Source organism: Mchenga conophoros, linkage group LG2 (assembly GCF_057382185.1).
Source record: "Mchenga conophoros isolate Kocher_MC1m ecotype Shallow Benthic linkage group LG2, M_conophoros_male_GT1.1, whole genome shotgun sequence".
Lineage (NCBI taxonomy): Eukaryota > Metazoa > Chordata > Actinopteri > Cichliformes > Cichlidae > Mchenga > Mchenga conophoros.
Window position 1 is genome coordinate 39,365,603 of NC_140527.1, and position 14,616 is coordinate 39,380,218.

A 14,616-nucleotide genomic window follows, 5' to 3' on the forward strand; every position below is an offset into this window, starting at 1 on the left:
TGACATATGTACAGAGGCTGTGTCCTCACTGCTGTAGCCTGGGTGGTGATTCTGCCTAGAGCCATGTGCTGCGTATCATCTCACCATCCTGTCACTACCTAAAAAAGCCAGGATGGAAAAAATTTACTTCTAATATCCACGGTGATAATAAGAATGAAAAACTGGGTATATATCACCGTATGAGCAATGTAGGCACTGCACAATGTAAAGGCAATCTGTAGAGTTTATCTCTTTCGCTTTCAGACACCAAAACACACTCTGGGTCCCTGTGAGGCTTTTAGTGTTAAACCACTAAGTGTTTTATTAATACATGTTCTAATTTGCATATTTGTGATTAATAAAGTAGAAGACCCAAGTGTAAAAAGTTTAGTGACATTAAAAGTGAAAGAAAACTCCACAGTTACAGGATAAAGACTTAATGTCTGGTAACAGTGTGTAATAAAGGTCTCTTTAATGCGTCACTGTAAGATACATCTGAGATATCAACTGGCAAAAAAATGGGACATGAAAGGTTATTACACAGGATATAAAACTTGTTATTGTTCAGAAAAAGAATTAAACCTAAAAACTGTAGCTGTTAAGTGGAAAAGTGGACACAAGCAGAATATTACCAACAGTGATTTAAGGACACTTGATTGCAAAGTTGGTACGCAGCACAAACTTAACTTAAATAACTTTGGTGTGACTGTATCAGGTTTAATCATCTGATTTTCTGATCCTTTAGTAGTCACTTTCCATCATCCCTAAAACGACTGACAACTTAAGGACCTGAATGACAGCACACCATGGTGCAATGGTGCAGTTCTGATGAAGAGTAATGGCCCTGCCGTGCTCTGAATCGGATGCGCTGTTGTTGTGGTTTTGGTTTTCCACCCACGGCAGGGTTTTCACCCGGGAATTTTTGTGGTGGTAAGCCACCCAGATCCTGGCGCATCTTGTCTTTTGATCAATTTAGTTAGCACATGACGACCTCACACACTTTAAATACATGTCGTTTACTGTTCAAAACACATCCCCGGATGTCTTTCCCTTTTAAGGCTGCATTTCATAAAAAGATTTTTTTCTTATGTTAACGGAAGTGGGTTTTTTTTCAGGCGAGGCAGCCGACAGCTTCTGTAAATTGCTGTGTGTAAACCCTGCACTGAATTTAAAGCTTATAGTCGCTCCTCAAAAGTTAGCCTCACAAAGCCAGATTAAATCTCAGATTTAATGTCAAGTCAGTGCCGAGAATCCACTGAGCTCAGCAGCTCAAAACAAAGCAGATAATTATGTTTAATGACATCTTGGTAATGATGTGACTCACTCAGTCCCGAACCTTGTTTATGAGAGGAGCGGTCCACTTAAAGTTGCACGATTAGCCTCACTGAAAGGCAGATTTATCTCTTTGTCAGAGCGTCCTGGAAACTCAAACCCATCTTATATCGTTTTAGTCACACAAAAGAAACAAAGCAATATTGGTGAGGTGGTTTTGTGAGGCTAACTATAAACACCAAAAAAAAGAAAAGAAAAAACCCCCAGAACAACAGCTGCATTCATGAGGCGTGTTTCTTCTAGCTAGCAGCAGTGTAGAACCACAGCTGTGATGTCGGCTGCCACATCTGGTTTTTGTCAGAGTGCAGGAGCTGCATCTGTCTGGTTCTCAGGTAGAGACAGGTCTGAAAGAGAGGATGCTGGAGGTGGTGTTGGAGGATGGGATGGTGGCTGCATGTCACTGCTGGGCCTCCTCACCTGCAGCGAGCTCCACCTGTGTGATAGCTGTCTCCTCATGCTCTTCTTCTTAGGCTTTCGGGGCCGTCTCCTCTTCTCCTCGCTCGTGGACTGGGGGCGGTCGCTCAGGGTGTCTGAGGACTCGTCAATGTACGCCAAGTTCTCGCCGAAGAAGTCGAGCAGCTGGCAGCTTGGTGAGGGGGCTGTGGTGATGTCAGGGGAGGGAAGGAGGACTTCGGGTAGGGATGTGGGCACAGGGGAAGAGCGAGAAGAAGGACTAGGGTCAGGTGCCTGATTGTGGCTATTGTTTGGTGCAGATTCATAGTTCTCTGCTGGAATCAGTTCATCTTTCCTCTCTGATGTGTCCATATGTGCGAGTCTTACTGATCCCTCCTCCATGCTGCCGATGGTTTGGCACGGCTGGAACTTGTGGGGTGCCATGTAGGAGAAGGAGACTGAGGAGCCATCTGACCTGGAGTCGAATGCAGACTCTGATCCGGAGAGTGACCCTTCCTGCATACGTGCCCCTACAACATCCAGCTGTGAACCGGAGCGGGTTACGGGGACGGAGAATGAGCGGGACAGGTGGTGAGGAAATGACCTGCCCTGCCCTTGCAGAACCCCAGCAGGGTCAGCCCTGTACCCTGCTGCTGATATGGGGACCGTTCCCCCTCCAGCTGCACTCACCTGTGCCTTTGAGTTAGTTCCCCTCACCCCGGACGAATTGTCCTGCAGTTCACTCATGGAGCTCGACAGGCCAGCCCAGTGACTTGACAGATGTCCATTCTCAGGTCCCCCTCGCACCCAGTATCCCAGTGTACCCTGGGCTCCCCGGCGGATGCGTCGGCGCTCGCTACGTTTCCAGCGCCGCCGCTGCAGGAGGAAGGGGTCATTAAATTCCAGAGGATTTGGGATGCGGAAATCCTTGGACATGCTCTGCGTCCAGTCTGTTGCGTGGGCCCTCAGCTCCTCCATCTGACAGGGACACAGGTTAACATTAGCTTTACAACATAGAAGAACTGACACAAGTTTAGGTGTCTCTCAGATAACATTTCTGGAGTCTCCCACCTCAGCACGAGTCCTTTTAGACAGCACCCTCAGCCAGTTGCCTATCATGGTGAGGATGGAGGCAAAGTAGGCAAGACCAAACACGATCCACAACAACACCAGAAGCTTGAAGAAGCTGTTGTCTTCAGTACCTCCAACTCCATGCAGAGAAAGTTGATTTAATTTTTAATGTGATGTTCCAGTGAACCTCACAGAACAGAAATGACAGAAAGAGGCAGTCCTGTACAAAGTTGACCATTCATCATTAATTAAACCTCAGCGGGGGGAAGACTACAGCTGTAACTTTGTGGGTGGATAGATAAACCTCGTTTTTGGGTTATTTGTATATAAATGTCATATAAATTGTGAGTGAGTGATATGTTCAGGCTGTTTGACCTCTGACAGAAACAGACCACAACCCAAATATATGCAGTTTATCATGAGAATAACGAAGAAAAGAGCAGAAAACAATTCATATTTGTGTTAATTAGAGGTTTCATATAAAAGGGCACGGAGGTGCCTAGGTCGCGGCGTTCTGAAGTTATTGCATTCACATTTTTTTCAGAAAACTTGCCCTGTTATTCAAATTTGTTCCGTCAATACAACTATGATATCAATTTGAAATGCCTACATCATCTAACTTGAGGTATCGCATTCACAAACTTGGGTGTCCACACCGCCCAGGTGACGAGAATACCCCATCAGACTTTCAAGGCAGAGGGCTAAAAAGCACTCCCTCAGCAGAGGATCACACTTACAGACTGTCATTTGGAAAAGGATCTGTGAAAATGCCCATAACACCACCATTAAACTGAAACACTGAACATAATCTGCTCTAGACCAGGTTACATGTTCAGCGTATGTTGCTACAACTTCACCAGGTAAAAAAACGAACAACCATCAACTTGTTGTCCATATTGATTAAAATGTGTGTGTGTTTGGTCTGTACCTGGTACATAGTCTCCAAAGCCAACAGTGGTAAGCGTGATGACCACAAAATAGAGCGACTCCAAGAACTTCCAGTTTTCCACTTTCTGAAACACGACTGTCGGCACAGCGAGGAAGATCAGACAGCCAATTAGGATGGAGAGAACTGCTGAGGTGACACGCACAGTCGTGGGCCTGACCTTGCGTTTCTATCAGAGAGAAAGATAGAAGCCAATACAGATGCAGAATAAATCAAGATCAACACAGCTATACATGTAACAAAAAAGTGCAAGAATTAAACTAGATCAAACCAAAAAGGAAAAAGAATTGTCTGGATTCAGGCTGAATGTTGAGATTTGTCAGCTTTTTATTGGTCCACACTGGCATCTTCATCACATGTCTGCATCTCAGGATTATTTTCTTTCTTTATACTAAAGTCATGGACTGAAGATGTAACAGTGGGGCAGCTTTAATACCCATCTGTTTGAAAAGTCCTGAAAGAATAAACAAGTACAACATGACTTGACTATGGTGACCATGATACTCTTGAATAAGGCTGCTGTCCGGTTGCTCTAAGCTGTGGCTAAAGTGCTGATTCAGCTGATCTGACTCTAATGCGGGTTTTATATGAAAATTCACTTACAAAGACAGTTTTTGTGATTTTTATTTTATTTTTTGTGGAGAAATAAGGTTCCAAGAACAGCTTTATTTAGTAGTTCAGCTTTTCTGGTAGGACTCTGCAGCCCAACTGACAAACATAATCTCTGCCTGGGTTCCCTGCCTAGTCGGACATGTACAAAGCAGCTCATTTAGGAGCTGCCAAAATCAGATGCCCAAACTGGCTCCTTTCGATGTTAAGGACTCTATTCTGAGCTTCTACCAAGTGACCAAGCTCTTCACTTTATCTGTAAGGCTGAGCCCAGACATTTGGTTCTTGCATGGTTCTAACTTGCAACTTAGAGAGAACCAAACAGTTTACTGCGTAGAGCACTGATAAGAAGTCTGTGCCTTGTAGGTTTAAAGCTGTTTACTCCTAAGTTTTGGCTGATGGGCAGGACAGACCATTCTCACCAGGAAGAGGGTCTCAATCTTGGCCACAGCTCTCCGCAGCACCGTGCCCATGTGGTCGCCCACTCCAGCGAGAAGTATGCCAAACATGGGGATGCCAACCAAAGCGTAGCACACGCAGAACAACTGGCCGTAAGGCGTCCGAGGTGAGAGGTTCCCAAAGCCTGTTTGAAGGATTAATCAAAAAGACATGACGCTAGTTATAAAAGCTGACATGCACAAACAATTTAAAGAGGGACCTTGTGTAATTATTTTAATTAGTAGGGCGTATTAGAAAATATTCATCAGCTGTGACTCTACAATTTATGAATACTTTGTTGACCAGAAAAATAAAGCTACAGTTTGATCACATTTTAAGTAGCGTGTCTTTGAAACAAGGACATAAATAAGCTCTAGTGTGACATTTATCAAGCCATAAAAACACCTGCAGGCTAAATCCTTGCAAATTTAGATACCAAACTACATTTAAATGCTTCAGTGAAAATAATGCAGGTAACACTTTCTCAGAAAAGAGAATCTCAACAGTGCATCAGGTGGATCATTTTGTCACTCAGAGAGCAATGTTTCCCTGCAGGTGAGCTCTGTCACTTACCTATGGTGGTGATGATGGTGCCACAGAAGAAGCAGGCAGACGCGATGTCCCAGCGAGTGGTCAAGTTGGCAGGAACTCTGCTCACATTCAGGCCTGCCTCGACTGCAGACATCAAACCCTGAAGGAATTTAATTTTTCATCCAAGTTTTATCTATTTGTTCATTTTATTTACTAACATTATGGGTGTATTTATAATGCATGGACCTCGTAGCGTACATAAAGAACGATATTAAGTAAAATCTGGAAAATAAAAGCAGCACGTGGTAAACAGTAGGAACTTAAAGAGAATATCTCTGTGCTACAGAATACCTTGGCCTGAGAGGTGTGTGTGTGTGTGTGTGTGTGTGTGTGTGTGTGTGTGTGTGTATATATATATATTTATTTATTTATTTATTTATTAGGGGTGCAACGATACTCGTATCGATATTGAACCGTTCGATACAGTGCTTTCGGTTCGGTACGCATATGTATCGAACAATACAAATTTTTTAATTTATTTTATCAACTTTCCTTCTGACAATGCTGTCTGTGTTGAGCGCAGGGCAAGCTAGCGAGACAGAAGTTAAGCAAATTGAACCTCCCCCACCCTCATTCAGATCTGGCGTTTGGAACTATTTTGGTTTTCATGTGACGTATGACCCTGAAGGTAAGCGCGTCATGGACTAAAGTAAAACAGTATGTTGGATGTGCCATGCAATGCTCAATTACATGGGTGGGAACTAGTGTGTTAGCGCAGTTAGCTCGTTAACATGTTGGCCGTCCAGCCCCACGCACGGGGCAATCCGAGCGTTAACGAAGATTTGCCGTGTTGTGGCGTTAACGTCATTTCAACAAGATTAACGCTGACAGCACTAGTGGGAACACAACGAATATGACTGCACATTTACTCCGACAGCATCCTAGTGCAAAGACAAGTGGAAGCCAACAAAAACAACAAGCACGCATGGTACAAACTTTACCCGAGTCATTTAGACAGCCGTTAGCACATGATTCTCCTTATGGGGACCTGATATGTTTAATATGCTGCTGAGAATATACCCCAGAAGAAGCGTATAGTATAGCTTTTATTTTGGAAAGAGCCATTTCTCTGTAATAAACTCTTTTCCAAAGATGAGTGATTCCTCAATCAGATTTTTTTTTTTATTATTTTGTTGTTTCAGCAACATTAAATTTAAAAAATGTACTTTTGAGTTAAAATATATATTTATAATTTTAATAAATGACAAATTAAAAAGGCATGAACATTTTTTTTGTATCGAAAAAACCGTGACACCAAAGTGTCACCAAAGTATCGAACAATACAACATTTGTAATTTATTTTATCAACTTTCCTTCTGACGATGCTGTCTGTGTGGAGCGCTCAGTGAATCTGCGTTCGACTACTCCGCCTAGGCTGCACTGTCGAGCGCAGATCCACTGAGCGCTCAACACAGACAGCATCGTCAGAAGGAAGAGCGCAGGGCACCTCCCCCACCCTCATTCAGATCTGGCGTTTGGAATTATTTTGGTTTTCATGTGACGTATGACCCTGAAGGTAAGCGAGTCATGGACTAAAGTAAAACAGTATGTTGGATGTGCCATGCAATGCTCAATTACATGGGTGGGAACTAGTGTGTTAGCGCAGTTAGCTCGTTAACGTGTTGGCCGTCTAGCCCCATGCACGGGGCGATCGGCGGTAGCTCGTTAACGGAGATTTGCCATGTTGTGGTGTTAAGGTCATTTCAACGAGATTAACCTGAAAGCACTAGTGGGAACACAACGAATATGACTGCACATTTACGCAGACATCATCCTAGTGCAAAGACCAAAACAACAAGCATGCTACTAACTTTAGCCGAGTCATTTAGACAGCTGTTAGCACATGATTCTCCTTATGCTGCTGAGAATATAACCCAGAAGAAGCGGATAGTATAGCTTTTATTTTGGAAAGAGACATTTCTCTGTAATAAACTCTCTTTTCCAAAGATGCATGATTCCTCAATCAGATACAGGGCTTGCAATATCGCTAGCCTGACGTCCTGGGGCTAGCGATTTTTTCAGTCGGGCTACCAAAATCTATCTCTTCCCTGCCCGTCGGGCTATTGTAAGAAGGAAAAATATATGTCAATGCTTTTGCATTCTTTCAGAAATGTAGCTGGGTAATTATGTCATTGGCATCGGTGAGCCACTGTCAATATGTGACATATTGAAATCGCGTTTGAATTTGCGCTTGTTTTTTTGCTTTCACTTTGCAATCGTGCGAACTGTGTATAGAGAGCGACAGCACTGATCTGTGAGTGATGATAATTTGTGCACCAATTCCTCTGACATCGTCTTATTAATCGTTAGCTCACTATGCAAACATGACAAGTGAAATCTCCCGCAGCTTAAACATGTGAGAGGTTGATCGTGCAGAGAATCGCTGAGCTTATGTGAGTGCGTGTGTAAAAGCAGCAGGATTTATATTTGACTACGATGACCTGGATGACTGAGAACCTTCACAGACAGATATATATTTTAGTTCTGCTGAGCCAAATAAGACAGGTCAGGGTGAAGAAGTGACAGCCAAAGAAAAGCTTACCACAAAACGGAGAAGTTATGACAAATCAGACTATAAGGCAAAAAGAAAGTGCAGCTTTATGGTTTCATGGACAAAATAATTTCTGTGGCTGCAATATGACAAGCTAAATAACCAGGGCTGCACATAAGTGGTCTGCAGGTGCGCATTCGCTGTCAAAATAAAAAACACGCACAAGGGTTAGGGTTAAATTTAAAAAACTGTACTTTTGAGTTAAAATATATATTTATAATTTTAATAAATGACAAATTAAAAAGGCATGAACATTTTTTTTGTATCGAAAAAATATCGAACCGTGACACCAAAGTATCGAACCGAACCGTGAATTTTGTGTATCGTTGCACCCCTAATATATATATATATATATATATATATATATATATATATATATTTTATATATATTTTATATATATATTAGAGATGGACCGATCCGATATTACGTATCGGTCCGATACTGACCTAAATTACTGGATCGGATATCGGAGAAAAATAAAAAAAGGTAATCCGATCCATTAAATATCACGAAAGCACCTCACAAAACTTGCAACACACCGTAACTCACCTCAGAACGTTAGCACGTCGGAGCAGTATGCATCACGTGATAGAGCAGCTGTGGCATGCGGACCTGTGGTGGTCTGGATAGCATTTGGAGCTTCGCTAGCAACCCGGCATTTCATCTCCGACAAAGTTATCCCCGAGAGAAGTAAAGCAAGTGTGTAAGTCCATCTCTGAATGTTTGTAAAGCATTCCCACGTTAAGCTTAACGAGCGACTGCCTCTCGCTCTCCGGCTGCTACTTCAATCGTGAAACTGCTAATGATCAGCTGATCGGCTTTTCTGTCGCGAGTCCGTGTCTCTTGTTTGTTTTTGGTCCACTTTGCGCCAGAAAGAGCAAACCAGCGGCTGAACAACAGCAGCACGTTTACGCTTGATAAGCTGTTGTTACAATTTATTTAATATTACTTTCTACTCGAGGATCTTTTTCTACGTAGCTGACGGCTGGTAACTGTGCAGGGGCGGATATAGCAAAGTTTACCCAGGGGGGCCGATAGGGCATTAACTGGGAAAAGGGGGCACAAAGACATACTTTTCTTTCTTATTCTCATTTAAAATGTCTAGCTTTTAATAAATAATTATTTGACACCCAAAGTTTTAATTTGATGTAAAATGAATAGAAGTCAATTACTGTATATAGTAACTATTAAGTCTAATATATATACCCTAGTAAGCTATAGTACTTTTTCCTTTGGGAAGGTACCATCTGTGCAGTCTGCAATTTTGTTGAAGAAAGATGTTGAATCTATTTAATATTTCTTGAAAAATAATTGATTTCTGTGCATTTTTTTTCACACTGCATCAAATTAAGGTTGATTACGTCGATTAAGCATCATGAGGTGGCGCGTGAGGGGTGGTTCCCTATTTTTATTTATTTATTTTTGTTGTTGCTGGGAGTTGGAACCCTATTAGTTAGGTTGCTTAATATTTACGCTAAGTACTCTTTAAAATACCAGAATAGGGAGGATGGTGTAGGTTTAAGTTTATTAGATTGATCAGTATTGCTGAACTATGAAATATTCTCTTTTGCATACAGGTATAACAGAATAGCTTTAGTGTAGTTGTTGTTTTAAACTTGAGTATGAACTTATACAAAATGCAGCAAGATATTTTAAAAAACAGTTTTGTTGATTAAAAAAAACACTATATCGGATTCATATCGGTATCGGCAGATATCCAAATTTATGATATCGGTATCGGACATAAAAAAGTGGTATCGTGCCATCTCTAATATATATATATATATATATATATATATATATATATATATATTATATATATATATATATATATATATATATATATATATATATATATATATATATATATATATAAATAAACATGACATTAACGCCATAATAAGGCAAATCTCCGCAGATGGCCCCGTGCGTGGGGCTGGATGGCGTCAACACCTTAACGAGCTAACTGGCTAACGCACTAGTTCCCACCAATTGAGCATTGCGTGGCACATCCGACATACTGTTTTACTTTTGTCCATGAGGCGCTTACCATCAGGGTCATGCTTCACATGAAAACCGAGATAGTTCCAAATAGGGCTGGGCCATATTATACCGTTCACGGTAATACCGGTATAATGTTAGGCAACGATAGGAAAATGAAATATCGCGATAGAATGGGAGTAAAACGCGCATGCGCAGTGCCTTTGTTTTCATACGCACATGGCCGATTGTTGAGTGAAACAGATGAACCAGAATTGGTTTGTAAAAATGGTGTAACTTCCGTGATGTGGAACTGGTTTGGTGTTTGTCTGTCAGATACACAACAAAGCACATTTTTTTGCAGAACATGCAAGCAGCCGTTGTTATTGTCATATTTGTCAGACTAAGATGCTCTTAAATCTGGGAGTAATCTGGGTCCTAAACTCCGTATACTTCAGGTCAAACAACACTGCAGCATCACTTAGAGTTAAAAACTGTCTAAATTCTTTCATCTTTAATAAAACGATCAGCATTGCTGCTTTACCAGGTGTAACTATAAAGTTTAACTTCCAGGCATCCATGAAAACAAAAGTTATTACATTTAACGGAGTTAGAAGTTAGCAGGAAGCTAGCGGAAGTTAGCTCGCTAGTTTCGCTAGTTACCTAAGCATGATATTGCATGTTCTGACTGAGAGATTTCTGAAAAAAATCAAACGCACAGCTTTGCTATCACTTCCAACATAAATGAAGACAGGAAACTAAACAGCAGCGACGTTTGCAGGGTTACTGAAGTTGGGCTAGCTGATATATAATGATGTGCTACGTGATCGCTAGCGACACAGCTATGTTAGCATAACATAAACAGTGAAGCTGGAGGATGAACACTAACACTTTTCCACTTATAAAAGTTAACGTGAAGGTTCTTCATGGTTAGAGACAAATGCAATCGCATGGCAGGATGCTGTAAACGGACCAAACTTCAGTCAGGAGAACAACTGAGATAATCCATCCACAATACGAGGTTAGTCATTAATATACTGCAGCAACATGGGAATAGAGCAGCTGCCAGAGAATTCAACATTAATGAATCAATGGTACAGAAGTGGAGGAAGCAAGAAGAATGAGTTTAATAAAGTTTGATTTATCTGAATGGTTTGTTTCGCTTGTAATGTGCCTTATAATCCCGTGCACCTTATGGTCCGAAAAATGCGTAATGCACACTGCAGTTTAATGTTGCAAAGCACCTCTTTTTAACTTCAGTGGATATTATACATGTTATGCTCAGGATATGTCAGCCCATTTCTACTGGAAATGCCTTTTGGTTAAACTTTCAGCAAGGAATTTGCATTTGCACTGTTACATTTTTATAAAGCTTTAATGTACATAATAGAGATGGCACGATACCACTTTTTTATGTCCGATACCAATACCGATATCATAAATTTGGATATCTGCCGATACCGATATGAATCCGATATAGTGTTTTTTAATCAACAAAACTGTTTTTTAAATATCTTGCTGCATTTTGTATAAGTTCATACTCAAGTTTAAAACAACAACTACACTAAAGCTATTCTGTTATACCTGTATGCAAAAGAGAATATTTCATAGTTCAGCAATACTGATCAATCTAATAAACTTAAACCTACACCATCCTCCCTATTCTGGTATTTTAAAGAGTACTTAGCATAAATATTAAGCAACCTAACTAATAGGGTTCCAACTCCCAGCAACAACAAAAATAAATAAATAAAAAATAGGGAACCACCCCTCACGCTCCACCTCATGATGCTTAATCGACGTAATCAACCTTAATTTGATGCAGTGTGAAAAAAAATGCACAGAAATCAATTATTTTTCAAGAAATATTAAATAGATTCAACATCTTTCTTCAACAAAATTGCAGACTGCACAGATGGTACCTTCCCAAAGGAAAAAGTACTATAGCTTACTAGGGTATATTAGACTTAATAGTTACTATATACAGTAATTGACTTCTATTCATTTTACATCAAATTAAAACTTTGGGTGTCAGATAATTAATTATTAAAAACAAGACATTTTAAATGAGAATAAGAAAGAAAAGTATGTCTTTGTGCCCCCTTTTCCCTGTTAATGCCCTATCGGCCCCCCTGGCTAAACTTTGCTAGATCCGCCCCTGCACAGCTACCAGCGTCAGCTACGTAGAAAAGATCCTCGAGTAGAAAGTAATATTAAATAAATTCTAACAACAGCTGATCAAGCTTAAATGTGCTGCTGTTGTTCAGCTGCTGGTTTGCTCTTTCTGGTGCAAAGTGGGCCAAAAGCAAACAAGAGACACGGACTCGCGACAGAAAAGCCGATCAGCTGATCATTGATCAGTTTCATGATTGAAGTAGCAGCAAGAAGAGGCAGTCGCTCCATATATCGCTTGTTAAGCTTAACGCAGGAATGCTTTACAAACATTCAGAGATGGACTTACACACTTGCTTTACTTCTCTCGGGGATAACTTTGTCGGAGATGAAATGCCGGGTAGCTAGCGAAGCTCCACATGCTATCCAGACCACCGACAGGTCCCGCATGCCACAGCCTCTCTATCACGTGATGCATACTGCTCTGACGTGCTAACGTTCTGAGGCGAGTTACGGCGTGTTGCAAGTTTTGTGAGGTGCTTTCGTGATATTTAATGGATCGGATTACATTTTTAATTTTTCTCCGATATCCGATCCAGTAATTTAGGTCAGTATCGGACCGATACCGATACGTAATATCGGATCGGTCCATCTCTAGTACATAAAAACCAGCTTCTTGTTTAAGTGAAAATAAATGGAAGGTTGTCTTTTTGCGCTAGTAATGTTGTGGAGTTGTATTTTGTCTCGCATCAATTATATCGTCGGTTATATCGTTATCGCAAATTTTCAAATATATATCGTGATAAATATTTTTGGCCATATCGCCCTGCTCTAGTTCCAAACGCCAGATCTGAATGAGGGTGGTGGAGGTTCAATTTCGGGTAGCGTTGAGGCAGTTCTGTCTCGCTAGCTTGCGCTCTGCTCAGTGGATCTGTGCTCGACAGTGCAGCCTAGGCGGAGTAGTCACGCAGATCCACTGAGCGCTCAACACAGACAGCATCGTCAGAAGAAAAGTTGATAAAATAAAAAATTTTGTATTGTTCGATACATATGCATACCGAACCGAAAGCACTGTATCAAACGGTTCAATATCGATAGAGTATTGTTGCACCCCATATATCCTGCTGTTCAAACCTTCTGTTTCCCTTCTGTCCAAGGGACAGCCAATCAGAAAAAAGATTGTTAAAAGGACGTGTTTCAACACCTTGTTTAATGTGAGATTAAGAAAAATACATGTAGTCTGGAGGATTATGTTCCACTCGAATTCAGACTTTGTGAAGCTCAATTTCAAATTAAAACATTCAAGTTACAAAAGCCCATCTGGTTTGAGCGATAATGTTACTACAGCAATTTGGTTATTTACATTTACATTCAGCATCTTTAATTTGCTGTTAATCTAATACAGACTGGAAGCTTCGGCCTTCTGACGGCACACTTCTAAATATTTACTCACTAATGTTATACAGTGTGCACTTTAAAACAGCTCAACTGTGCTGACATAACTTCATTTACATGGAAACAAATCGAGTAAGCCTAAAAAATATAAATACTTCAGTGCTACTTACTTTGACCACCTATCCCACACAGGTGATATGACCCCAGATATTTCTGTTTTGTTTTTTCCTATTTCCGTTTTTCCTAATTCCGTTGTTTTTTGTGAGCTTTTGCAGCATTTTTCTTATTGCTGGTGTTTACTTAAGTTGCAGTCCATTTGGCCTCTCAGGGCCACCGTAAATAAACCATATTTTAAAGCTGCTTCAGAGTGTGAGTGGGATAATAGTGACGTACTGTGTCCACTGATACCTGTACAAGCTCGTGAAAGTCCGACTCGGTGACGCAGTAGTTTTTCATGAGGAATTCTTTCTTGGTTTCAAGCAGCTTTTCATGTGCCAAGGTCTCTGTGGGCTTTTCCAGGGTGACAAAAACAAACGCTCCCATCACCAGGTACAACATGACTCCCACCAGCAGGGTGGTGAGGGTAGTGCACCGCATTTTCTCCCCGCCTTTCTCCCTGCCCCTCCAGGGTTAAAGGGTCTCAGCTCACAGGTCCAGATCTGGTTGGGATCTCAGTCAGGATACAACTGGCCATAAACAGGAAGTTCCTTTAGAGAGGTGCTACATGTGCAAGCACGGAAATATCTTTTATAAAAAAAATAAAAAAAAAAGCACCACAAGTGTTCTTGGAAGGCATCTGTGCATCAGGCCCAAACCTGAGAGTCACTGACACCAAACGTGACAAACTACTAACATGGTGGAAAATAATGACAGGCACTTTAATTTAGTGAGACTTTCATGGCTTGATTAGTATGACTGTTATTAGACAGGTGATTGAGTGAATCCAGGTTGTAAAGTGTTTACTCTTACAGTTGGCACACAGTGTGGATGTTTCAGAGCTGTTGCACAAAACGTTTTCTGCATTAAAGGTGGGTCCTTAAGCCACACTGCATGTACACTGAGCGACTCGCTGGTCTTTTAATTAACATTCAACTAGTCCAGATTGTCCAAAAGCAGAGCTGTCACTGATGCGATAGCTATTGTAAGAGGTATACGTGACAAACAAGCCGTCCTCTTTCAAGTTTACAGTGTTATAAGACTTCAGATGTTCGTGTCGGT

At 41.1% G+C, this 14,616-nt stretch overlaps 1 protein-coding gene across 2 annotated transcripts; it reads right to left on the reverse strand.

The window, feature by feature from the left end:
• Positions 1-1,532: 1,532 nt before the first annotated feature.
• Positions 1,533-14,133, reverse strand: LOC146582628 (uncharacterized). Of its 2 annotated transcripts, none has more exons than XM_085245632.1 (6): positions 13,807-14,133; positions 5,342-5,459; positions 4,753-4,913; positions 3,704-3,890; positions 2,776-2,912; positions 1,533-2,682 (listed from the first exon to the last, which is right to left on the reverse strand). In XM_085245632.1, exons 1-6 carry the CDS (start codon positions 13,993-13,995, stop codon positions 1,609-1,611), a joined length of 1,866 nt encoding a protein of 621 aa, XP_085101758.1. In that variant the 5' UTR covers positions 13,996-14,133; the 3' UTR covers positions 1,533-1,608. The 2 variants fall into 2 exon arrangements, with proteins under 2 accessions (XP_085101758.1, XP_085101750.1); XM_085245624.1 differs by having other exon boundaries at positions 4,744-4,913.
• Positions 14,134-14,616: the final 483 nt, after the last annotated feature.